Genomic DNA, 26,749 nt, shown 5'->3' on the forward strand with positions numbered 1-26,749 from the left:
TATGGTCTCATCAAATTATTTAGCTTCATGACACTTGATTTTTTTGGCATGCTTTGACTTGGGCACTACAAAACTACTAAATGGCTCCCAGTGCACGTATTTTGACCCCTAAACAGCTCCAGCTGTTTTATCTAACTTGTACCTCAGACGGTAGGAACAATGAAAGGTAGATGTGCCATGGTACTGGGTTTGCACTGTATTATGCATTCATTATGAACCTTCTTTTTTTGGGGGATTTGTTTGTGTTCTTGAACAGTGATCCTTTTTCTGGTATCATGATTAATGAAAACAAATGAACTTCCACTATGAAGTGTGTCTTCTGAGCTGCTAAGTTCTGTTAGAATTTCCAACTAACCACACATTTTAGACTGTAATTGTAATCATTCAGTTTGAAAGTGTAATGTCAAATGTGGAAATCTGAATGCCAGAGGAAGCTATTTGTTTACATGTTTAAAAGCTAGCTTTTGACACAATCTCAGTAACCTACAAGAGGCACATTGGAGCCTGTGTGGTCTGGGTGCATAATGACCAAAATGGATGACGTATCTATTATTAAGATTGATACATCCCTGCAGTGAAAGTATAAAAAAGATTTTTCACTGTAAATGGTTCGCAAGGATAATCTACTTTTAAAGGAAGGATATATATTTTCATATGTGAAATTAAGAAGGTCCTACAAAGATAATCTGTGTGCCATTGAAATATTTACAATCACGTAATTTAGAGGAGAACATAGTTTTCTGTCACATTTGCTGCATCAGCAACTATAGTGTAATATGTTTCTGGTTGAAAGGCAGGACATCAATTAATTGAGTTCGGACCACATTATCGCCTCTCTAATAGTGAGAATTATTTATTTAATGGAGGGAAAACAATTTTTCCTGTTTGAGAACAATAGACCTGATGGAAGGACAGCAAACAGATATGAGTCATTAATAACAGGCTTCCTACTGGTACTTTTATGGAACAGTAGAGTAAAATAGGTTGGAGTCTTTCAGCGTAGTACGTGTGTGGTAATCTTTCCACATTTTATTGAATATGAACGTAGGCTTTTTTGAGTTGAGGGAACAGGTAGGCAACTGAGTTACATGCTAATTATTCAGGAATCTCCTTGAACTATAATGACCATGATCCCTGTTGCGCATGGGACATCTTTACTATATAAAATTCCTGTAACATGGAATGACCATCCAAGGCACATATATTTTTGAATGTCATTTTTACATATCTACAAATGCACAGGGTATTCTTGAACTTCCATCCATCTCTTACGTTACTTTCCTGGCAGGCTGACACAAACTGTTGGGATTATGAGATCCTGCAACAAGGTTATTATGTCAAGATGCCCCAATACGCTCCATGCCTTAGAGTATGAACAGTTGTCAAAATAAAGGTATATGTCACACCTCGTGAAACCCCTAAGAGCCAAGCCCTACCTTAATAATAACTTCATAATGGTAATTTACAATGCCATAGACATACATTCACTGAAACACCAGGGGTAGCAGAATGTTTAAGCTGAAAAGCTATGTTTGTCAACTAGGAATGTAAGGATTTTTCATTTTATGAATAAATAAATTGGTGGGATATTTGTTCTTTTGAAAAATGTAATCTGAACAATGGAAGGGAGTTTTGGGAGATGGGAAATGACCTCACATTCAGTGCTATACTCCCAAACATCAAATCACCACATTGCCAGTGCCATTCGTGATTGAGCCACCTACATTTGAGCCCAGGCTTTCTTGCATTCCTCTTTTCTCCTTCTCCTCTATTTCTCTTCCTCCATTCTGCTCTTCATCTTCTTCATTCACAACTCTACTGCCATTTGTTGTCATTAACCCAGATAATTAAGTCTCCTGGCAGATGCACTTCGGAGAGGATTTTGTAAGTTGAGCCAGGTGTCAATGTCCACAAAAAAGGAGTGAAGATTGATGTCAGGATCATGATGATTTTTAGACTCATATGTTTAAAATACCTACAATGTAGACCTTTAAGATAATTGCAGTTAATGTGGTAGTAGTGGGCCAACACACCCATATTACCATTCCATGACTCTCAATTCTGTGACTGCAATGTGTCTATAGTCTGTTGCTCATTTACTAATCAGTTAACATTACATTTCAATGTCAATCTATCCATTTTGTTGCAATATAGTTTCTCTCTTAATACATTTTGCTTTCAATTTTGCTATCATTATTGCCACCTTGCTTTCTTAACGGTTTTCATTCTTTCTGTCCCATCATGACAAGGCAGACCATATGTTCTCTTCTTTTTGTTGTATAACAGATTGATTTGTTTGTGGCCTTTACCAATAACCAGTAAATTTATTGAGTGTTAGTATTTGATGTCAAAACAGTTCTCTGTTTTAGTTCACAAGGAACATTTCTCAGTCCTTAATATGTTTACTTTTGTAGCTGTTATGCCTTTCAATAATTTGTGGCAGTCAGCATGTATTCCTTATCATAGAAGGGAATGCCACTAGAGGGGTTCTTTAAAGTTCTGATGGAAGAACCTGTATTGTCCAAAATGGTTTCTTTTAGTTTAATTGTAGCTCTATATAGCTAAAGTATTTTTTTTTAACTCACTCAATATTGTCTCAGGAGGCATCTTCGATGTTTGTATTTTTACTCTATCGGTTGTGAAGTCAGCCTGAGAGTTAGGCCCCAGGCCACAAGGAGGGTAGCCTCTGATGGCCATGGTATGGTCCTTGGTCGCAACCAAGACCACAGCATGTTTAGACACACATGTAGATTGTCTCCTTTTTTCTCTATAGTTGGTGTTTTATCCGGTCAGTGGTAGTCACAGCTCTTCAAAAAGGAGAATATCTTGTTTACATTACATTGTTATAAATGATGCTTCTCTTTGAATGTTGCAAGATGGGATGCCCGGTAGTGTATTTTATAGTACAAAACAATAAAAAGTCCCTTGTTTTTAACTAAATAATACTGAATGCAGATGTTTTTATTTTGAGAAACTTACTGTTCCAGCAGGAACATTGGAAATGTTATGGTCATTTATGCAAATTCTATAATTTTGAGTGCAATATAAATTTATGTAACGCTAAGTCAATGATAATTAGTTAATAATGGTAATTAGTTAAATATTGCATCCTTCATCCCTACTTTGTTTTATTTTTCTTCTGTGCAAGTGTCTGTGTCTTGGGTAGAGAAAACATAGCATGAAATCCCACATGAAATTACAGGGACAACATCAGTAAAGTTGTTCAGAATCTTTCAAACTTGCATAAGGCAAAACTTGTAAACAGAGGTAGAGTTAAAAAACAATTGTGTTCTGTGAGTCAAGAAATGCATCCATGAGGGCTTAGCACATAAAGTAGTTATCTAGTAATACTCGTTTGAAAACTCTCCCATGCCTTTATGAATTGGTTCAAAAATATTTAAAATGGAAGTATTCATTGAATATTCATATTTTATAAGTGCAAATAAATGACTGTTGTCTCTTTGCACTTTTAATAATAAGGAGTTTGAGTCTGATTCACAAAAGAATGCAAGAGTTATTACAGAGTACACATACATGCTTTCTAAAGCTGTACCTCTGAGGTGGTCTGATGATTGGTGTTTGTCATCAAATTCAAAGACCCTCATTATGTGTTGATGGCTAAACTATGATCCTTGTGAAATGATCATTATCAACCCTGCTGAATTTATTGAGGGAAATGCATGGAAAGGGCAAAAAGTGGAATTTGGTGCATTAAAAATTATTCTGCATGAGGTGCTCCATTTTTGTAAATAGTTGAATAGGAGGAACTTACCACACGTGGTTAATGCCTGTTTCTGGAGTAAAGGTATTTACCACATGTGGTAAATACTTCAGGCTTTTCTGTTTTTTTTGTGATGAGGGCACTGTGTCTTTAACAGTCAACTTTGTCATGTGTAAAGAATATTGTTTATTCTTGATAATTGTTGTGTTCTGCTACTAATAGTAAGTTTCATAGAATGTATCTCTCGCTTTTCTCTTTGCTTTAGGGCATGAAGATTGGCATTCAACTCGTCCCATTTTAAAAACGCACACTGTCAGGTCAGCCAGAGGTGGCTACAGAGAACACCCATATGTTAGATATTGAAGGACCCTCATCATCTGTGACTTCATCTCAAAGCCACTTAATAGCCTCTGGTCAGCACAAAAATAACAGCACCAAGACAAGTAATAGTCCATTTCTTTTCTATCCAAGGGATTACTGAATTACAGTTATCCTATTTTCTTATATTTCTTAAAACATTTGGCGTGTCATTGGCACTAGGATTAATTTATAACATGGACTGAAAAGCTTTGGTGAACATTGTCTAGAAAAAAGCCAACAGGATATGTTTTCTTAATTGTGATTCATTCAAGTAAAACAAAGTTTTTGGCTAGGGTTGCTGACATTGTTATATGATTTTTTGAAATGAGAGGTAATGGAGGTGTAGATAAGATGTTTTAACCTGTCTTTTCTAATATGTTACATTAAAATGTTCAATATTCAGTTTGTAAATATAATTTAAAATGCTGTTACAAAGGAGTTGAAAACAAGTGGCTACTGTATGTATGTAGCTAACTGAATTTGTTCAGTGTTTTAACCTGTATTTGTTAAAATAATCTCATAAAGGTCCATGTGTAAGCTTCTCTAAATAGGAAACCACAATTTGTCAAATGTTTGCCATAATTTGTCAATAAAGCTGAAACCTTTTGCAACAAACTAAATTTTGAATTACGTGTTTTCTAACTATTAAATGCCTGCTTTTTTCTTCTTCAAGAGCTGACTAAAATGTTTTTATATTTAAAATTACAAAAATGATCCCAAGCGTGTTTTAAGCATTTTTCTTGTGTAAGGCGTTAAAAGTTGTTTCACTAACTTATGGTTGTTAAATAATTTAAAAAGGTAACCAACTAAACTGTTACATGAATTATGGTTAGCAAAGATTAATGTATAACTTGTTAATGAAAAATGATTTAGAACAATAAATTGATTTTAAACCATCCTCTAAGCTTGATCTTGCTAAACACAAACTCTCATTGACTTGTTTGTATTAGCATGTCTCTCGCGAGAATGTAATGGAGTTTAAAGAGGTAAGATTACCACTTACCAGAGTGTCTAAATGCCTAATTCTTTAACCATTGAGTTTCCCCGCATATTAATGATCCCACCTAATTTTGTAAGCATTGCATAGAATTCTCTTGTTTCCACTCAAAGGAGTGCTTTGACTGCATCTGCGTAGTTTATAACAATTTGTATTTTATAACCAAATCATCAGTGTCACTGCCCGGTTCTTGCTCTTCAACTTCAAAAACTTTATTTGTAATTTTCAGTGCTAAATATCACCGCCCTTGAAGGCAGTTTAGAGGGCTGATATTTCTTTTGAGACTATCAGACTTGATGGCTGATGATTATTAAGGAAATATGTCGCAGGACTCAAAGGATGACTAAACGTTAAACAGGTAACACTAATAGTAACTCTGTAATGTTGAGTATGCAAGTAAATGTTAAATATTCTCTATTATCAAGCTACCGATAGTTAAAAAAGTAAACCTACCAAAATATAACAAAATAGGATTTTAGGATCTTAAACCATCTAATTACCATTAACTAGTATCAACAAATTATTATTTTCTCATTTTGCACTTTCTAACCTTCCAGTTAATAAACAGAACTAAAATTAACAATAATAGAAATGCAACACTTGCTAACTTTAAATATATAATCTAAATTATTTATAGAAAAGGGATGAAAGCATTATTTAGGTATAACTGAACTGTAAATGTCTAAACTACAGTTTGTTTTTTCAAATGAAAAATGGTGGCTTTTGTCAATGTAATTGGTTTACTTTTTTGATAAGAACAAAGTAATAGAAATGTTATGGCTTAGCGTGTGCTCGGAATCTCTTGCAGCTGGAGTTGCATGCTAACATTTACTAATAATTTGCAAAGCTTGTGAAGCTTATCCTCTGATATTATTCTGAAATGCTATTCAGGATTTTCCTTTCAATTGCATGATAGGTAACTTGTGTTTAATCTGCTTAAATATTTCAGGTGCGCATGGTTATTGGGACCCTAAGCAGCAGTTCTAGTTCAGAGTGTTGAGGTAAGCTGTGCATCTGATGTTGTAAGTTTCTTTCTTCACAGGAGTGCCAAATGCCTACTTTGTATAGTCCTTTGGTCTCTTAAACTCCTGGACTGATGAAATAGTTCAGGTACAGTAATGTTTTTCTTATTTTAACTCTGAACCACTGCATGCTATATGTTGATCTCATTGGGCCTGGTTGACAAATGTATTTGGGGACCTACCTAGGTATCTCATTTTTAAGTGGAAAGATTTGTTTTGTATTCATAAAATGTGAATTTGCAGTCACAAATTAACCACACATAATGTTACATCAGTATAATGCATTATAGCGTGTGAGCCAACATGCTTCAAATATCAGCTTATGGCTGTTAGAGGGCGTTTATATCACTGCAATTAGATGAACACTAGCAAACTTGCCCTTTATTAAGTTTTCTAAAGTTATCAGCAGGCATGGACGTCATTTAGATGTAGCCAGGGATCGCAAATGTTGACCCCTAGATTCAGAGGTGTCAAAATCAGTGGCAGGAGAACAGTGGCAGCACATCCTTTTGGACGTCGGGTGGGGCTCCTTTCTCTTTGTTTTCTTTCATCTTTTTATTACATTAATAGTAACTAATGGTTAACTATTCACTATTACTATAATACAAATGGAGTAAAATTATCTGGACTATGGCCCTCCCTGGAAGCTGAGATGAGTAAAAAAATGTTTTGAAATGTATGTTTTGCGCATACTTGAGGGTGTGTGTTTACATGAGAATGTATATGAATGTGTGTATGTGTAAGCAGTGCATGTGAGTGAAATTTAAAGTCAAAGGGTGTGTGATGTCACTTCTGCTATTCCTGGCATTTTGGTGAATTGACGTTCATGGGGAAGTTCTCATCTTCTTAAGGTTGGAAATATACTCTTGCAACTGGACAGAATATATGAGTAACCAGGCTTCAGTAGGGGAAGTGAAAGCTTCCTGTAGGATGTATGTAGACCATGGGGGTCTGTGAAGTTTCCTCAGGAGGTCCGCAACTGCTTAGAAAATTAAATAATATTAGCAGATTAGGTCCCCAACTTTCAGTAATAACTCAGTGCAGGGGTCCAAAGATGCCATTAAAGATTCAGTGGGTGTCCCTAGGCTCCAGTAATGACAAAGTGGGAGGTCCACAGAAGTCAAAAGGTTGGGAACCACTGATGTAGACAAATGAACTTCACTACGGGAAACAATATTTTCACTTTGAAGAAATAATAGTAAGTGTAATTAAATGTGGGAGGCACAATTACACATAGTTTACCAGCTCATTTTCACATACAATGATATTTTCACATTTGAGTAACTTGGCATTCACAAAATATTTCTATAATATACTCCTGGAAACAGTGACTGTTGGCGAGTCAGGTGCCTCCATGAATGTACTCAAAATATAGGTATAAGTCCACATGAATAATTTCGAATAATTAGGGAGCATTGGGTCATTGTCACTTTCATCAATGAATTTAGGCAATACTGAATTCCACATTTAAGCAAATGGCCTTGCTACCCATATTTAGTTTTGTCAGTCGTACTGACAAATGACTGCATATCCGATGCTATTGGACACCCTAAGTCAGGTCTGTGTACTTTTATTCATGTGAATCTGAATGAGAATGTGTTTTTAATTATCTTGATTCCTTAAACAACTTATTGGACTAAAGTTCAATAGGGACCGTTGAGCATTATGGGCTTTATTACGAGGTTAGCAGGCTGACTGTCGGCTCGGCAGCCCTTTGAGATGGGACTGCTGTGGATCTGATGTTTTCCTGCTCCGGACAAGTACATGGTTTCCACTGGGCTGACCGGCGGAAACCTGGGAAATTAGAGGTTTCTGCCGGTCAGCCCATTGGAAATTGTGCTGCTCTTTCTGGAGCTGTGACCAATGCCGTCACACAGAGGGTTCTTCCAGCACCCTCGGAATACACACTGTCTGCCGTGGCAAGCATTGTGCATTCCGAGGGTGCTGGGCAGTGCAGGGGTTCCCCTGTGGACCCCAGCACTGGTTTTCTTGCAGCCTTTTCATGGCAGGGTCCCCGCCCTGAAAAGCCTGGCAGAAAATGAAGTTGTCATCAGCACGGCGGCGCTGCTTTAAGCACCGAAATGGATGAGCATGACTTCGACCACCGCCTTCCCATCGTGAACCTTGTTCCTGATGGTGGCAACAGTCCCCTGGTGGTCGGAACGCCAGGGTCGTAATTTGGCAGTTGGATCACCATGAGCATGGCCATCCGACCACCACTACGAGTATGGCAGTCTAAAGACTGGCAGACTCGTAGTCAGGCCCTATGTGTGAATAAGAAATTTGATTTTCATCTTCTTTGCGGAGGTGACTTTAACACCTGCATGTGTCTGTTAGCAGCCAAAGTAGTATGTGATTTTGCTGATTTTACCTGTAATACATACAGGGAAGATTTATACATGCATTTAAGGATAGGCTTATGCCAATGAGACAGTTGATCTCCTAAACGAATTTGGGGCCAGATGTAAGAAACAGTTTGCACGTCGCAAACATCGATTTTTGCTGTTTGCGACGTGCAAACTGCACTTTGCAATGCACAAAACCCATTTTGCGATTCAGTAACCTGGTTACTGAATTGCAAAATGGGATTGCGAGTCGCAATTATGAAAGTGAGTCCCCTTCCTAATTGCGAGTCGCAGTGCAATGCCAGATTGCTTTGTGACCACGAACGCAGTCACAAACCAATCGCAGTTTGCACCCATTTTAAATGGGTGGTAACCCATTCGCAAAAGGTAAGGGGTCCCCATGGGACCCCTTCCCCTTTGTGAATGGATCTGCAAACATTTTTTCAGAGCAGGCAGTGGTCCTTTGGACCACTGCCTGCTCTGAAAAAATGAAACGAAAACGTTTCATTTTTCGTTTTTGTAATTCATCTCATTTTCCTTTAGGGAAAACGGGCTGCATTACAAAAAAAAAAACTGCTTTATTAAAAAGCAGTCACAGACATTGTGGTCTGCTGTCTGCAGCAGGCCACCATCCCTGTGAATGCAGCCACTCACAAGGGGGTTGCAAATTGCGACTCACCTCATTAATATTAATGAGGTGGGCCTTTGTGATCCCCTTGTGAGTCGCAGATGGTGTCAGGGACACCATCCTACATTCCAATTTGCGACTCGCAAATTGTGAGTTGCTCTGACTCACAATTTGCAAGTCGCAAATTGGAATCTACCTACATCTGGCCCTTGGTCCCACATTTATTGGAGAAGGGGATCAAACCAATATTGATTTATAATTGCTTCAGAGAACATGACGACAATGGCTATGTTATTGGCTTTAGTGGCTTTAGTCAATACCTTCTTCTCAGTATCAGTCTTCTAATAGGATGTTGGGGGGGGGTTCGCTCGCTATGAAATGTCCAAAGGAGATTGAGGTGTGTAAGTCCAGTCACCCAGGCATTGAAACTGTCTATGATTAACCTCAAATTCTTTCTTACTAATTTAATCAGGGAGAATCTGTATTGTTGGCAAATATGCTTAAATGAGGAAGCCAGTCTAGCAGGGACCAAGGAATGTTTTATGGAGCTTTGGATTAAGGTCAAGAAGGGTCAATTGGGCAACCCTGCAAGTTGTCACCCCAAACCATTTGGGTGGTTTGATAAGCCGTGTTCTATAGAAACCAGGAATTTAAAACTTGCTTTAAGACATAATCACTAGGGATTTTAAAGTATTTAGGGAATGTTGGTGTAAATATATAGAGGTCTCATTTACTGGAGATTAAAGCTAAGGCACAATCAGCTGTAGTGGAGGCTAGTATGTAAAGGAAAACACAGCACTCTGGAGGATCATTATTCAACCATATTTAAGTGTAGTGATACAATAGTGGTTGACACTGTAATTGCCTCCCAGGATTAGATCACCTATTTTAGCTCTATCTAAGCACTACACGGGGGAGATAGTGGGTTGACAGAAGTAGTTGATACCCCTGTGAGCCCCTAACAGGGTTATACTATGACTGGCATTTGTTATTCACCGTGGATGAAGTGACTGATGCCACCTGCCATAAAGTAACAAAACTCCCAGCCCTGATGGTATCCTAGCCAACCTCTTTAAAGGTAATCTGCACTTATGGCCCACCTTAGTGACAAATGTTCTTCATGGCAACTGTAAGGCAGGTAAGTTAGTTACCAGGTCACAATCCGTTATTGTGCTTATCTATAAGAAGGGTAATCAGGGGGACCCCAGATGCTACCATCCTATTTCCCATTTGGATTTGCTGTTCACGATTACTAGGATAATCTATGCATAAAACATAGGCAGAGAAGCATAATATGCTCTTAGACAAATCAATATGGTTTAAATAGGGGTATTGGCGCAGTTAAGAAGTGTCTAAACCTTACTCTTTTAATTGATAAATCTACAGTGGCAAAAAGAGGAAGTCTCTGTATGTGATTTGTGGATCTAGCTAGCACTTTTTATTGCATTAACCACAGGAAACTGGTTAAAGTTAATCTACTAAGGGATATCTATTCAGTTATAATGGTGAGAGTTAGATATGGGAAACATGAAAAGTGTACAGAGCCTTTTAGTAGTGGCAGGAGGGTGAGCCAGGGGTGTGTCTTGGCTCCCTTTCATTTCACAATTTACATACGTTGGCTAGAAGGGGAGCTCTTACTGGAATGTAGAGATCTCCTCAAGATTGGTCACCACCCTATGCCTGCCTTCCTTTTTAAGGATGATACAGTACACCTGTCTCCGACCACAGTGGCCCTCCAGCCAAGTGCTTACCAGCTTTAGTAATTTATTGTCTAGTTTGAATTTAAAAGGTAACCTCATGAAATCTTGAATATCATGTATAGGGAACCTCCTAAATGTAAATATGGCCCCATGTATATGTATGGTCATCAACTAAGTATATTGTATTCTCTTGAGTATCTTGAGGTGCAATTTGATGCACCAGCTTCTTGGAATAGCCTTGGTCAGTCTAGACAACAGTTTGGAAACATGCATGTGGATGTCCATAGATTTGCTAGGAAAGCGGAAAAAGTTTAAATTAAAAAGTGAAATGTCTCAGTGTGGCCTTGTATGGTGCTGGTCTGTGAGGTTATTCAAAGACCACAACTTTTCAAATAGTAGAAAGTAGGTTTTTGTTTATGTATTGATTAATTGGATGGACATCATATCCAAATTAATATTGCAAACTGCTGCATAAAAGCACTACTAAAATGTTCTAAATCTTTCATGATCCGAGCAATAAAAGTTGATACAAGAATAGTTTCTTGGCACTTTGTATAAAGGAAGCTGATTTTGAAATTGTGGAACCACCTACTATTAGCTGATAAGGATTTTAATTGTAAAAATGAATATTTGATTAGTGAACTGAGATGGGCTGTGAGACTAGGAGTGCACTTAAGAAATGATAATGGATCTGCTTCTCTTAGGCTCTCCCACTTTGGATGTTCCAGTGTATAGTTTGCTAGTATTTTAAAATTTGAAAATCAAATCATTGTCACAGATAAGTACTTTTAACACTTATTAATAAAGTGTTCATTTTCTTAGCTGATAGATTTATGAGATAATGGAATGGCATTCTCGTATATTTCTCAGCTCCTGGACCAAGCCATGCAACATAGAATTTTAAAATTTAGAATTAATGTTAATACCGTTTTTGTCAGATCTGAGTCATCGAACCCCTTAAAGAGATTGTAAGATTATGGTTGATGTGCATTAGATGTAAAATGTTCAAACTGTATTGCACTGTCAGTTGTATTCAGTAGATAGAGGTAGGATTTTAAGACAGATTGGTATAACTTCCCACCAAAATTCACTATTTTTTTCTTGGCGTAAAAAGCAACTACGTTTTTCTGATTCATAACAAGGAATTTGCTCTTCTTAAAATAGTCTGTATAATCTCTTTATTCAAAATTTTAAGTGATTACAATTATGTATTTTTATCGTTCAACTCCTTGTACAATATTGGAGATAGGGCATATTGTGATGATAAGAGAGTTGAACTCTTAATTAATTTATTGCAATTTGAGGTCTTTCTAAGAATGGTATTTAGTTTAATGGTCCACGGTCCCAATAAACTGAATTTCACTAACTGACAGTGAACATAGTTGTGTTAAAAGCTTTTAACAAGATTGTATACAGTTGACAGTGAAGAATTAATTAAACTTAGAGGTTCCGAACAAAGTGTTCTGGTCATACTACACAACAGTGAATAACAACATTTTTTACTGTCTAAGTCCCATTACATGGGAATAATTAGTTAGTTCCAAAATGAGTCCAAGATGGTTGCAGAGATCCAAGAAAGTCGAGTAGTTTCAGGATGTAGCAAAGGGGAGATATGTATAAGGGAAATCATGATATCAAAGTTGGGGGTAAGAATGTGAATATTAAAGAAGATGAATACATGAGAGTCAAAAAGGTATAAAGGTGACCAAGATGACTGTTGGAGATAGTTGATTTGCTTTATAATTTCATTGAAGCATGAAGATGGTGGACTTGCTATTTAAGTTATATAGCTCTGGTTAATCTCAATCGCTATTAGGGAATCGCTATTTGGGATTGTGACTCCATTAATTTTAAGAAATCACAAAACTGGGAAATGTAAAACCAAGGGTGCCCAGGACCTAAGGCCCCCTTTGATGCACCCTGAAAATAATTTGTGCACATGTAAAGTGTGCACATGCCCTAGGAGCATGTGAACGCTACAAGGCATTTAAAAAAAAATGCATTTCTAATCCATTTTTAAAAATTGCACATAGTTAACACAAACTTGGATTGGTGGTAATAGCATTTCCTAAATGCCTATTAAGCATTCAGGAAACTTTGTTACATGTGCTTAGAGAATCTCAAATATTTCAGCCACGAAGCCAGCGGCTTGTCGTTTCTCAGCCGCATCTCAGAAGGTGCGTCAACATTTTCCCAGCACAGCAGTCTGTGCTTGGATTTTCAGTCTTTGTCTGCCAGCTTCACCTTTCAAGGCCCCAGGAACTGGATAGGGCACCACTTGGCAGGGCAGGAGTCTCAACAGAGAGCCCAGGTGCTAGCAGGAGCAGTCTTTGATGGCCCTGAGACTTCAACAACAGGAGGCAAGCTCAGGACAAGCCCTTGGAGATTTCTTCACAATCAGGAATTCACAACAAAGTCCAGTCCTTGTTCCCTTGCACAGACAGGCAGGGCAGCACTTCTCCTCAGCTCTTCAGCTCTTCTCCAGGAGAGAGGTTCCTCTTGATCTCCAGAAGAGATATAATTTTCAGGGGTTTGGGTGCCCTTCTTATACCTAGTTCTGCCTTTGAAGTAGGCCTACTTCAAAGGAAAGTCTCTCTTGCTTGTGAAATCCTGCCTTGCCCAGGCCAGGCCCTGGACACACACCAGGGGGTTGGAGACTGCATTGTGTGAGGGCAGGCACAGCCCTTTCAGGTGTAAGTGACCACTCCCCCTAGCACAGATGGCTAATCAGGATATGCAGGCTACACCCCAGATCCCTTTGTGTCACTGTCTAGAGAGAGGTGCAAACAGCCCAACTGTCAAACTGACCCAGATAGGGGATCCATAAACAGGCAGAGTCACCGAATGGTTTAAGCAAGGAAATGCCCACTTTCTAAAAGTGGCATTTTCAAACACACAATCTCAAAACTAACTTCACTAAAAGAGCTGACCCCTTGTTAACCTATGAGTGAGATAGGCCTTGCAACAGTGAAAATTGAATTTGGCAGTATTTCACTGTCAGGATATATAAAACACATTAGTATATGTCCTACCTTAAACATTTACTGCACCCTGCCCATGGAGCTACCTAGGGGTGTCTTACATGTAGGAAAAGGGAAGGTTTAACGCTGGCAAGTGGGTACACTTGCCAAGTCAAATTGGCAGTTTAAAACTGCACACACAGACACTGCAGTGGCAGGTCTGAGACATGATTTCAGGGCTACTAATGTGGGTGAAACAACCAGTGCTGCAGGCCCACTAGTAGCATTTGATTTATAGGCCCTGGGCAGGTCTAGTGCACTGTACTAGGACCTTACCAGTAAATCAAATATGCCAATCATGAAAATCCCATTACACATACATTTTACATAGGAGCACTCACATTGTAGCACTGGTTAGCAGTGGTAAAGTGCCCAGAGTAACAAAAACAGCAAACATCAACAACCTGGGAAATAGAGGCAAAAAATTAGGGGAGACCACGCCAAGGATGTCAATTCTAACACACACCAATTTCGAAAAAAGAGTAAATTTTTGTAAATGATTTGACACCAAAATGACACAAATCCCGTCAGTAGAACCGCAAGTATGATTTTTCAAAAGTTTTTAGTAAAAGCTAGCGCCTAAAAGATCAAAGTGCCTGTCTCTGACATCTACTCCCATGAGATTGAGCCAAAGTCGAAAAATATGGCTGACCGTGACTTAGCGTGGGCAGGTACAAGAAATGGATAGCGCTGTGTTGACGCTTATCATCAGACATAGAAGACATTTTTAAGAAATTGCTCTCGGAAGGTAAAATTCACCAGTGCAAGACTGCAGACAGTGTCCGAGGAGGGTGCGTTGTCATCAGGGTGCTGCTAGACAAAGTTGTGGTGAATATTTCTATGTACTGACTTGGTCACTTTTCTGAAAGTCAAAAATCTCCAGTGGGATGAGGAAGGAGGTTATTGCAGTGAAGATTTCCAGGAGGCCAGATACCCCTGTGACAAAGGAGAAGAGCATAGCAGGAGCTGCCTTGAAGTCAGGCAAACCAGTGATGCACCTTGAGATTGATGCGCAGGTTGCTCCTGGTCTTCTCTCAGTTCTCAGTTTTTATCCAACAAGTCCAACATTTTGGACGCTGGCTATCTGAGACCCATTAGTATCCCCACCAAGGGTCTGGACTGAAGGGTTACCACATGAGGGGGTTAGGGCTCACTCAGGCTGGGTCCAGGTGTGGGTTCAAGATGATGGGAGCCTGTTAAGTCTCTATGGCTTTGAACAGGAGGTAAACAAACTAGCCCTTGGAGTCACTTGAAGTCATTCTGGTAGTCCCTGATTCAGGTGGAGAAGCAGGGCTCAATGGCAAGGCAGGTCTCTAAGGGTTTAAAGCAGGCTACAGTCAGAAAAACAACCCTTCCAGGTGCTGACAGCAGTCTGTTGGTAGAAATAGCAGGCCACAGCAGCAGGCAGTGCAATGAGAGTCCTTACTCAGGTCCAGAAAGTGAACTGACGAGTGGGCTTGAGGTTCCTATTTTTTTAGCAGGTGCCTTCTTTGAAGCAGGAGAAAGTTTATTTTTGAAGTGCTTGGAATTGCCTGACTCCCCTCACCTGCCTTCAAGCTGGCTGCAGAGAAACTGCAGTGGTGACGAGGCATTTATGTGAAGGCAGAACAAAGCCTATTCATTTGTAAGTGGGGCCTTTGCCCAGCTCTGCCTCCTACCCTAACAGTAGATGGCCCATTTAGGCATACCCAATCCCTCGATTGTGTGGCTGTCTGGGAGGTATTTGCAAAGTCCTAACTGTCAACTACACCCAGTCATACGGCCCAGAAGAGGGTACAGCACCAAATGGCAGATGACAGGAAAATGCCAGCATTCTTAAAGTGACATTTTCAAAATTGCAACTTAAAATCCAACTTTACTATTAAAGATGATTTTTTAATTACAATTTCATAGATGTTAAACATGAAATGCCTATCTGTCCCCAATCATAACTTAGCACTTGTTTAATGGTGTAAGGCTACTAATGTTATCCATACTATCAAATAGGTAGACCCTACCACATTGGAAACCAAATTTAGGAGATTTTCATTACCAGGACATGAATGTCTAACATTTTAATTACAGTGCACCCTGCTCTGTGTGCTACTTATGATCTACCGTATAGGTAACTCCTATGCAATAAAAGGGGGGGTTTAAGGTTTGGTGAAGGGGTTATATTGCCATGTTAAATTGGTAGTTTAAAACTGCATTCAGGCTGCAATGACAGGCCTGAGACATGTTGGATGGGGTTACTTAACTGGATGGCATTAAAAGTGCTGCAGGCCCCTTAGTGGATTTAACCTACTGGTTACAAATTTTATTATGTTTAGGGGAATGAGTACAAGAAATTTAGCACTGGTTATGAGTGGATATGTGCAGACTCCTAAGGCTAACACAAACACAATTTGGCAAAAATGGAGGGAAAGAGGGAAAAGGTTTGGGGGGAGACCACCCCAAGGCTGACAGGTGTAACAATGACCAAAAATTTCGATGTTACTATTCTTGTTGATAATAGGAGTCAAAGAAGAGGTTTGATACTCAGGGTTTCAGAGTAAGTGGAATGCAAATGGCTCCTGGTCAGACAGAGCCACTTTTTACTACCTTACACTTTCCTACTGAAACTGCAAGGGGGGTTCTTTATTTAGAAAGTCAGAATAGGCTTCATGGCCCCTTTGATAAAAGCAAACACCACTCTTTGGATGCCAATTGGGAACAAAATTCAAAACCTAAACCATGGATGCAATTGGTATTCCTTTACCGCAACATCTAAACAGCTTCTGTGGGTAAAACTAATAAATGTGTTTTTAGATTCAAGTGAGGTAGGAATTTATGGCAATATTAGAGTCTGGCCAATGGAAAGCCAATCCCATGGTGCTGCACAATTGCATCAGCTCTAGAAGGAAATGTTATCTTTATTATGGGTTTTCTCCATTTGATTTATTTTGAACCTGTGTAACACTGCAGCCATTATGATACAAAATTATCTCTCCACTTGTCTGAAAACAAAACATCCTTTCACATTCACCCAATATAACAATGCAACAATTGTGTCTTGGAATTTCTCAGGTTTATTAGTACAGCAGTGACCACACATGACCAGCCAGCACCTCTGATGTGGCAGTATCAGAACCTGGCATAGCCAGCAAGATCATCTCTCTCACAAAATCACATAGTTGCTTCTGAATCTTGGTATCACCCATAATTCTCACTCATTTTCCTCATATAGAAATACATGTGCAGTCTTCACATTCACATCTTTTGCTCCTTTAATGTAACAGTGCTCTGTTTTGTAACTGGCATGGCTCCCTTACACCAGGGCTTCACAGTAACACTGGAAAATAAGAAAATATTAATTACTACTTCATCGCAAGAAAACATTAAATGTACAACCCACCCTATCTGCTGTCTCTGGGCTGGTTATGGGATTGTTAAGCGGAATATTTTTCATTACAATACAAGATATTGTCACACAGTTTAGATAGCTGGTTTGGTCCCTGAAAAGCCATGCTACACGGCCTGCATCTCATTTTAATGAACACAATAACTTAATTTGAATTAATAAAAGTATGAAAAAAAATTTTTGGAATTCTTTTAATGGTAGACTGTTAGGAAAATGAAATTCTAGAGTATATTGACCTCAGAAGATGAAATGTTCAAACAGGTTATGTTACCTTTTTAACAATTGGTACTTATATGATAATAGGTACAACTTAGAATCATTAACATAAAACAGAACTGAAAATATACTATTCTCCATATATTCAACTTTGCATCTTAGCTATTTACCCAGCTCAGGGCTGTGTATGGGGTTTGGATAAACAATTTACTGAAAAATGGTACCGCTCTTCATCACACCGATCCGTACACATAACAGGCAACAAAGTTCTGAGCTGGATCAAATTAATTTTGCTTTTGCATTAACCAACAAAAATGTTTCTTACACTAGGCAATGGGTACATGTCCACTAATAACTCACAACCATGATCACTCAACAATACATTAGCTACACTACGCTATGAAGGAGGAGAGCGAGGTTGCACGCTGCAAGCAGTGGGCAAGTGAGGCTGAGCAAAGAGGACAAACGGAATACAGAGAAAGGCGGAGAATGGCACTGTGCACCGCTGCAGATCATGTTGCAGTGGCATCCCTCTACTTTCAGGCCCCGGCAGGGCTTCTTCGGGCTTGACTTTTCATTGGTTTTCTGCCCTCACCTGTGCCTGCTAACCGCTGTTGCCCGTCTGCCCGCCCATCTGCCTGTCTATTCACCTGCTCCCCCACCAGAGCCCGCTACAGTCTTGCCACAGCCTGTGACTGGGCCCACAACAGCTCATGACCACCCATTGAGCAGATGCCGGAACCATAGGAGGGCAGGGGATGGGGTTGGAGGTGGAACCACCCATAATCACCGTTGGCTAAGGGGTTCAGAACCCAGTTCCTGTCACGTAGTATGGAAGTGACTGGCAGTAGGCCAGTGCAGCTTGTGTCCATGGGAGGCCCATTATGTGCCCATTACCTGCCCACTACCTGCCCTATCTGCCCTGGTCTGATATATCTTGCTGCCCTAAACCTTGCCTTGCAGGCCAGCCACTCCTTAATACAGCCTGAGGGGGTCTGTAGCACACCTCCCCTAACTGCCTCCAGTGCCTGGCTGGGATCTCTCCTCTCTCAGCTAGGCCCCAAACAAGCAATGGGAGCTGACAAGAGGACAGCAAAGAGAAAAGGCAAGAGGAGCTACAGTTCAACTCCTGTTTCCACTTGATCCATCATGTTGCACTGCCTGTTTTGCATTTAACTTACAGTTTCCCGATTCTGGCAGCACAAACATTCCTCACACTCCTTAGAAGTTCTCAGAAGCTCTATGTCCAGCAACTGCTGCCTCTCTTCCCTGACTCTTTTCTTCAAAGACTGGTGTGCTTGTGCCCCCTTCCTCTTCTGACCAGTTAAGAGGGTAGAGTGCGACGGTTCCACCCAGTAAAATCAACTTTCAGTTAACAGACAACACCCCACAGCAGCCAACAATGAGCGTGCTCGTGACCCCGACTCGTGAAGTGAGGTGCAGAGGCATTATACACTTAAATCAACCATCAGCTATCAGACAACAGCCCATGATAGCCTGCAGTGAGTGTGCTTGTGCCCCCTACTCGAAGGGAGTGGGGTGTGACGGACTGTGTACTGAAAATTGTCATTGAGCATCATGCACCTGGTATCAAGCACATGTAAACAAGTGAACATATCTGGACATAGCCAGATGCACTTCGCAGAAGAAGGGGGCAACGACCTCACTCAACCAACTCCATCAGGTCATAAAACCAAACTCTGCCTTGCGAACTACAAGTCTTCAAGTCCAGTCAGTCTAGTCACGCCACCACGGCCGTTTGGTAGCAAATTGGCAAATCCAAGTTCCCAAATCTCAGCATAAGTGAGCTAATGCATCACTATCATCACTACAATCTATTTCAGCCTAAATCCAAATCTAAATCTAAAAATGAGATCTGGTCAAACAAGAGGGACACCCTAGTAAAAATAAGTGGGGAAAAGAAGGGAAAGAATGCAGGAGGCGATCACAAATACATTAATCCCTCAATCAGCAGGGACCCTCCTCATTGATATTGACATTAGCTTCAGGAATGGGTCTGGTAAGGAGAAGACAGTAAGCACAATTCTTGGAGGAGCCAGAGTTATCGTCAAAAAGTGTCGCTCTGATTCATCCCAACCAAAAACCTACATAAAATGTTGGTTTGTGAAAGACGCCGGCTCCATCCTCTTTTAAAGTAGCAATGGGATTCCAAGCCTCCAGTCTCCCCTGCAAACCCCTAGATGCAGGCAGAACAGAGGAAGGCACTCCACCACCCCCTGAAAAGAAGGAATGGGGGATGAGCTACCAAAATGCATCAGGCTACATACCTGACCTGGCCTTGGCATTGCCTTGGCCTGCCAGCCTCTTAGTTCATCCAGATGTGATTGTTCCATTCGAGCAGGCCTCAAAGGGGAAGCAGCTAAGCAGTGAAAGACCTTATCCCAACACACCATCAGGGAGTCCAGCCACCAACACACCCTATACTCCCAACTCCACAGAAACAGACAAACCATACGAGTGCCAGGAGGAAGGTAACCCACATAATGGCACTAGCGTTAAGGCAATAGCAGCTCACCGGGAGGGCAATTTGATCTCTCCAGGGTCCAGCCTCTTTCACTCCTCCAACCCACAATCAAACTGTGACTGGTCACTCTATGACAATCTGAATAATAAAGAGGGTGCCCAGGAGTCACTGGTAAAAGAATGGGTCTCGTTCCCCCGAGTCTTCTACAGTGGGAGAACACACAAGAGCCTCACCCTCAAAACATTTAAGATCAAGATCCCCTTCCAGCTCCCACTTCTGAGACTACTTCATGCCCAGCCTCATAGGCTGCTACCCAAGTCGCTAATGAAGCCATAGAAACAACAGAAAATCAAGGCACCGACCAATGTTCTAAAATGGACAGCGTCTGAGCCTCACTACCAGATGCGGTCCAATTGTGGGCAAGTTATCCAGGGTGCCTTATGTGCTTAACCCTCTGCACAGATCTCTGAATGGAGGCCACAGGTTCTTCAGTTACAATGCCAAACCAGGAATTCTCCTTACTTGCATGGAGTCCAGTGTTAACCCCGAAATTAGCCACTCAGAGCCTCTTCTAAACAATTCATTAGCAGGCACAGGTTACCGGATGGGAGAAGGCTTAAATCTTGCATAGATCCCTCTCAACAGGCAACCATCTCTGCTCCTAGCCTTTCAGCACACACAGCATTAGAAAGAGAGCTTGAAACTAAAGCCAAATCAAAAATAACAACAAACGTGAAGCAGTGCAGACTTTAAAGGAGAAAAGGCGACAACAAAAAGACGGTCATAAATCATGCCAATGTCTGCTTGTTTTTTAAACCAGCGGCAGGTGCAAGACAAAGCAGAAATACCACTCTGGTTGAGGGGGAAATGGCCCTAAAAACCAATTCTAGAGATCTCAGAGCTGCAAATAAAATAGTCAGCACTCCTTAGTTGCCAGGGTCCAATAAGAGACAACCTGAGCTCCCCAGCCCAGAGGTAGCGGGACCTGAGGCAATTCAAAGCATACATTGCACTGAGGAAATGGGAGGACCAAACTTTGCCTCCCGTTTCCTTAAGCACCTTGCAGTATTAGTCAATATAAGTAAAAGGTTTCCACCTTGACCTCTCTTTTGACAACAAATCTGGACCCCGGCCAATGTGGCCCTGGGGCAAGGAGATAACCACTTCAATGGTGGGCTCCTGACTGGCAATATCATGTGTGGAACCAATGCCCCTACAATTCCGACCCTGACTCAATGGTCCGTCAGACAGAATTCCCCTAGATCCACAGAAATCTGGCCACATCCCCTGTCATCTGGCACATCAACCAGGTTATAACATAGCCGTTTGCCATGTAAACGACCTGGGGTACACACATGTGAGAGCCAGCCATGAAACCCCTGCAGGCCCTGGAGGGAGTCCTTTCCAATCAAGTAGCTAGCAACAGCTCAGGGGGGCTAATTCAGTACTAGCCAGGGAGCACATCACAAGACCAGTTGCCAATTACAATACAGGCTTCACAGCCCCAGGTTTCATTGACCCACTTGTCTTGGTCCCTGCAAACTTTACCCCCAACCCTACCATGCTGCCAGCTGGGACCAGTGATCATCTCTCATTTTTGGCTCATTACTGTGAGAGGCTACTGTGCCAGAAATCACCTGGGAACAACACTTACCCAACCCAGGAGAATACCAGCCTGCAGCCTAAATCAAATATCCTAATTTCTCAGTCTGAATATAAATGTAGAGGGATCTGTGACATTAAACAGAGGTGATATTTTATTACTTTTATCACATGCCTCCTCAGGTGAAACTGCTCTCTTCAAGCTTTGAATCTATAGGGTTCACTCATGCTGAGCCATCATCGCTGAGGGATGTGAATCAGCTCTATCTGGTGCACACCAACCTTACACAGAGAACTTCAGCAGACTGGTCCACCTTTAAGAATTGGGGGATACACATTATGCCCTTTAGTGAACCTGCCTACCATTACGCTCACACACAGGCCAGATAGTTTTGAACAGTGTAATCACCAGTTCTGTACTGTGAGGTGCCTTAGGACACTCGCAGAGGAGTGAAAGACTGAAAATAGATTCCTATTCCACCACACCACGCATCCTCACTTCTGCTCAAAACTATGTGGGGATATTCTGAATCATCACTAATCCTTCTGCTAGCCAACGACAAAGCAAGGCCTATCGGGCCAACATTACGCTCTGTAACAAATCCCTTTGATTATGCTCCTGGAACGGTTATGGCCTCGCTAGCAAGATTGCTGACCATACTTTTCTCAGTTACATCACCAGCTTTGACATTGTTTTTATGCAGGAAACATGGTTAGCTGAGCCACATCATTTGCAAGGTTACTTAACTTTTTTTACACCTGATCCCTAGGACGGGGAGATATGGTCAACTATAGGGGTGCCTATCAACCTATATTTCAATCAGCTCTGTGGTCTCAGCATGCACTTTACGCTGTAACTCTCTGGACATGAACACAGTCAGAATCAATACATCACTTGAAGCTAATACAAAGCAATAATAATTACCAACATCTATATCCATCTGAAACACAAAGTCGTTGCTGAACACAATTTGGTGGATCACATTACAGACAACCTATGTGAAGATGACTTCTCCAATAATGCCCTCTCCAGGGATTTCAACTTACATCTGCTTGGTTCCTCCTCTGATGAAGCAGTAGCTGCCAAAACCTCATGTTGGGACATACCACCACAAGGACAAAGCACCTGGGGTCTGGTAAGGGCTACTGACTGACCTCGAGCTTCTTAACCTCAGAGCCCTTAACAACAGGTTTGCTGATGACTACCCTTCAGTAGCATCTTTTTACTCTTCAAGGGCCCAAACAACAATAGACTAAACATTTGTCCTATACCGCTCTACCATTGTGTTGCCTCTTGTCAATTGGGTGACAAAGGAGACAGTGATCATCAGCCTCAAAAAATAACATAGCCCACCCTGGCCCAGGGCCCCAGGCACTATGTATACAGTTACTTACAAAAGGTGAAAGTCTCCTGAGGTGAACATAGAGCAACTATATGAGTCAGCAATACCACTCTTCCAGGTCCACAGAAATACGGCTGCAAGTAACCTAAAAAGGTGGGCAGCTTTTACCAGCAGCCTTGTGGAACAGCTTGCTTCAGCACCAAAAATCAAGCCCTGCAATGCAACGGATGAAAGAGCGCACATCTCTACAGCACACCAGATAAAGATACAGTTACTCAAGAGATCCATAAACAGCATTCTAAGATCTCTGTAACTTTACCCAGAGGATACTTCACTTCGAGCTGTTCTATGTAAGCAAAAAACAACACTAAAGAAGCTGAAGTGGTCTGTGAACCAACTACATTAGGGTGACATCTGGGCAAAACTGCTTACCAGCTTAAAGCATAATGATGGAGCCCGCTTCTGGAAAACAATAAATCAACTGGCACGCCCAATCCATGGGGATATAGTTGCATGGGGCAACCAGAATGGGGCTGCCCAAAATGGACTTCAGCACTCCGCTGCCAAGGGGAGCCCTCAACTACATCTATCATGGTCAGCAAGTGGACTAGAGCATCCCCAGGTGAGCACACATGAATGCAATCAGATGACAAAGAGGTAAGGGAAGGAAGGGGCACCAGGGCCCAACAGAATCCCTCTGGCTCTTTTCAAACACAGCACTGACCTTTGGGCTGAGACCTTAAAGACACTTTTTTCTGAAATCTGGCTTACATGCACAATCCCGGATTCTTGGAGAGGATCACTAATATCCCCAATTCACAAAAGTGAGAACAAGTTGCTGCCAAAAAACTACTGTCAATGTGCCCTGATTTATAACGAGGCAAAATATTTTGCTGGGACTTTACTAGAAAACCTTTAGTCTTGGGCAGCAGAAAAGTCAATACAATTAAATAATTTAATTAAATCAAACTGGTTTCTCCAAAACACCTGGAAAGACCACCAATATTATGACTATTGCAATAATCGCAGACAGGGAAGAAGCTACAAAATCAATTTCTCCACCTCTGATTTATAAATTTCCAGGCAGCCTTTCACCATGTGGACCACACCATGCTCTGGGGCAAGTTGGCAAGTTGGGGGATCCCCCAGCCCCTCCTATATATGATAATTGTCCTGCACACCAACACATGGGTCCAGTAAACCTTGGGAGAAGGACGCATAGCTCAAGATGCATACCAATGACTAAAGGGCTAAAGCAGGAGTGCATCTTCACCCCCACTCTCTTCAATTTATTCTTGGACGATCTGACTATGGAACTCGAAAACTGCAACTCACACTCCAAGGCTAGACTGTCAGTTTCAAGTCTCCTCTATGTTGACAATATAGTTTTGGTTAGCCACACACCATTGGGATTAAAACAACTTTTCTCTGTAGCACAGAAGTACTCTGATCAAAATTATCTAAGTATAAATCTTGACAAAACATGTACTCTGTCTTTAAAGTACACCCGGAAAAGGTTGCTGACCTGATACTGGGGGAGTACAGCTATTCTGTCAGAATGGAATACAAATATCTAAGAGTACTAATAGACAAAGAAGGCAACTTTACACGACAGACGAAAGCGATGAAGAGGAAAGGGCTGTCTTTGGCAGTCTCACTTAAGACTTTGAAGGCAAAGCTTAATGGGCCAACACTTGCCCCGCTTTACAAGGTACTGCAAGCTAAACTTTTACCAACATTAACTTATGGCAGCAAGCCCCAAAGCAGAAGGGATGCAAATATTTTGCATAGCTTAGTAGTAAAAGCCTGCAGAATAACATTCAGCCTGCTAAAGTACACGTCTCTGGCACAGATTAGGCTGGAGTTCGGTCTGACAAAACAGTCCCTGGCAAGGCAAGGAACATTCATCATCTTTTGGGAAAAAGCAAGGAGAGTGCCACCTGAATCTCTAAGTCACTGTCTATGGCAGGAGCTGCAACAGAGGGAATAATCCCCAGCCGGTGTCTACCTCAATGACTCCCTGCTTAAGTCTGGGCTAACCGACCCATGGTAAACTCTGATTAGTCACACTGCACTATAAAAAGTAGTGTGGAAGGCTATCAGGTTGAAATGACTGATGGAAGATAAGGCCGCCATCTCGTTCAGAGCTCACACCTGGATGTCTTGCATACCTATTCCAAGCTGACACCCCACAAATATCTAAGCTTGAGTTTCTCGAGAATGATGAAAGAAAAATTCTTAAAATATAATTTGGGTCTGCTGTCCTGCTCCCAGCATCTTCCAAAATGGCAGAGAGCTAATGTGATAACAACCTTCAGACTGTGGCATGTATGCCACACATACTGTGCATCTGTGGAGGTCTGATGGAAGAGAGACAATGGCCCTCATTCTGACCTTGGCGGGCGGCTGAGGCCGCCCGCCAAAGACCCGCCGTCAGGTTACCGTTCCGCGGTCGAAAGACCGCGGCGGTAATTCTGACTTTCCCGCTGGGCTGGCGGGCGGTCGCCTTCAGACCGCCCGCCAGCCCAGCGGGAAAGAGGCTTCCACGATGAAGCCGGCTCGGAATCGAGCCGGCGGAGTGGAAGCTGTGCGACGGGTGCAGTTGCACCCGTCGCGTATTTCACTGTCTGCGCAGCAGACAGTGAAATACATGTAGGGGCCCCGCGACCCCCCCTACCGCCATCCAGATCCCGGCGGTCGGACCGCCGGGATCTGGATGGCGGTAGGGGGGGTCGGAATCCCCGCGGCGGTGCAGCAAGCTGCGCCGCCGTGGAGGATTCAATGGGGCGGCGGTACACTGGCGGGAGCCCGCCAGTGGTGCCGGTCCGACCGCGGCTTTACCGCCGCGGTCGGAATCCCCATTGGAGCACCGCCGGCCTGTCGGCGGTGCTCCCGCGGTCCTCCGCCCTGGCGGTCTTTGACCGCCAGGGTCAGAATGAGGGCCAATGTTTGCTAAGAAACCCCTTTAGTCAAAGAAGAATTTGCTCTTAGAGGTAGGCCTTGATGGCCTGTTGTTCCCCAGATGACCCCCAATTGATTTGGTGATTTGTAAAGTATCTTGCGCAGGTCTCCAAGAAACTTCCAATGGCGGACAGTAGACAGTCCTGATCTGGTCTCTTGTGATCTCCACCTGCCTGCAGTGGCAACATTATATTTGAATGTTACTCACACCGCTGCTTGCATACATGCATGCCGCACTTTGGCCTTGGCCGCTGCAACTGCCGTTATTAGATCTTGGCACATCACTTTTTCTCCATATATTTCATGTTGCCCTTGTAGCCTTATGCAATGGTTATCGTAACAAATCCCAGCCACTAATTTCTTAGGCTTATAAGGTCTCTGCAAGCCTCAACATGCACGCCAGTTAAAAATGTATGATGGTGGACCAGATTTGTTTAGATTGTAAAAAAAATGCTTTTTTAATTTTTTTATTTTTCAAGGGTGCTATGCTATGTGACATACATTTGTGCATTTTATGTGCTTTCTTGTTATATGCAATGGTTTTAAGGAACTATGCAATAAACTTACTGCTACTAATCATTCACAACCAAACGACCCTACCCATTCGGTTAATGAAAATCCCAGAGCCATGAAAATGGGTGCTCAAAGATTAGACAATATTACAATGCTTCCTGAATTGGAGAAGACCCTCTATATATCAAATATCATAACTTGACTTAATAAAACATAACATAACATAACATTACATTACATGAGATACACTGTGTGCCTGAGCAAGTCTGGATGAATTGCACTTGTGATTGGAGAATTGTTACTTTTTTCCTTCTTCACGTCACTTAAGTACACTCAGCAGTAAATTAACAGCAAACCCAGAGCTTAAAAAAGAAATCACATGATAGCAGATGATTGGAGGAGATGACCTAAGACTTTTGTCAGGACAACTGTTAGTGAATACCTCTGTAATCACATA

At 41.6% G+C, this 26,749-nt stretch overlaps 1 protein-coding gene across 4 annotated transcripts in view; it reads left to right on the top strand.

Annotated features, from left to right (window-relative positions):
• Nucleotides 1–26,749, top strand: part of KHDRBS2 (KH RNA binding domain containing, signal transduction associated 2) — a 1,516,682-nt gene that overhangs the window by 1,434,298 nt on the left and 55,635 nt on the right. For 2 of the 4 annotated variants that reach the window (XR_011203853.1, XR_011203854.1), the window contains exons 10-11: nucleotides 3,987–4,164; nucleotides 6,028–6,079. Coding sequence is in view for 2 of the 4 variants with exons in the window: in XM_069235755.1 (XP_069091856.1) it covers nucleotides 3,987–4,084 (98 nt within the window). In the remaining 2 variants the exon portion in view is untranslated. Of the gene's footprint in view, nucleotides 1–3,986; nucleotides 4,980–6,027; nucleotides 6,080–26,749 lie in introns of those variants that run through there. The other 2 variants (XM_069235755.1, XM_069235756.1) reach the window with 1 other exon arrangement.

This window comes from Pleurodeles waltl, chromosome 5 (genome assembly GCF_031143425.1).
Source record: "Pleurodeles waltl isolate 20211129_DDA chromosome 5, aPleWal1.hap1.20221129, whole genome shotgun sequence".
In the NCBI taxonomy this organism is placed as follows: domain Eukaryota; kingdom Metazoa; phylum Chordata; class Amphibia; order Caudata; family Salamandridae; genus Pleurodeles; species Pleurodeles waltl.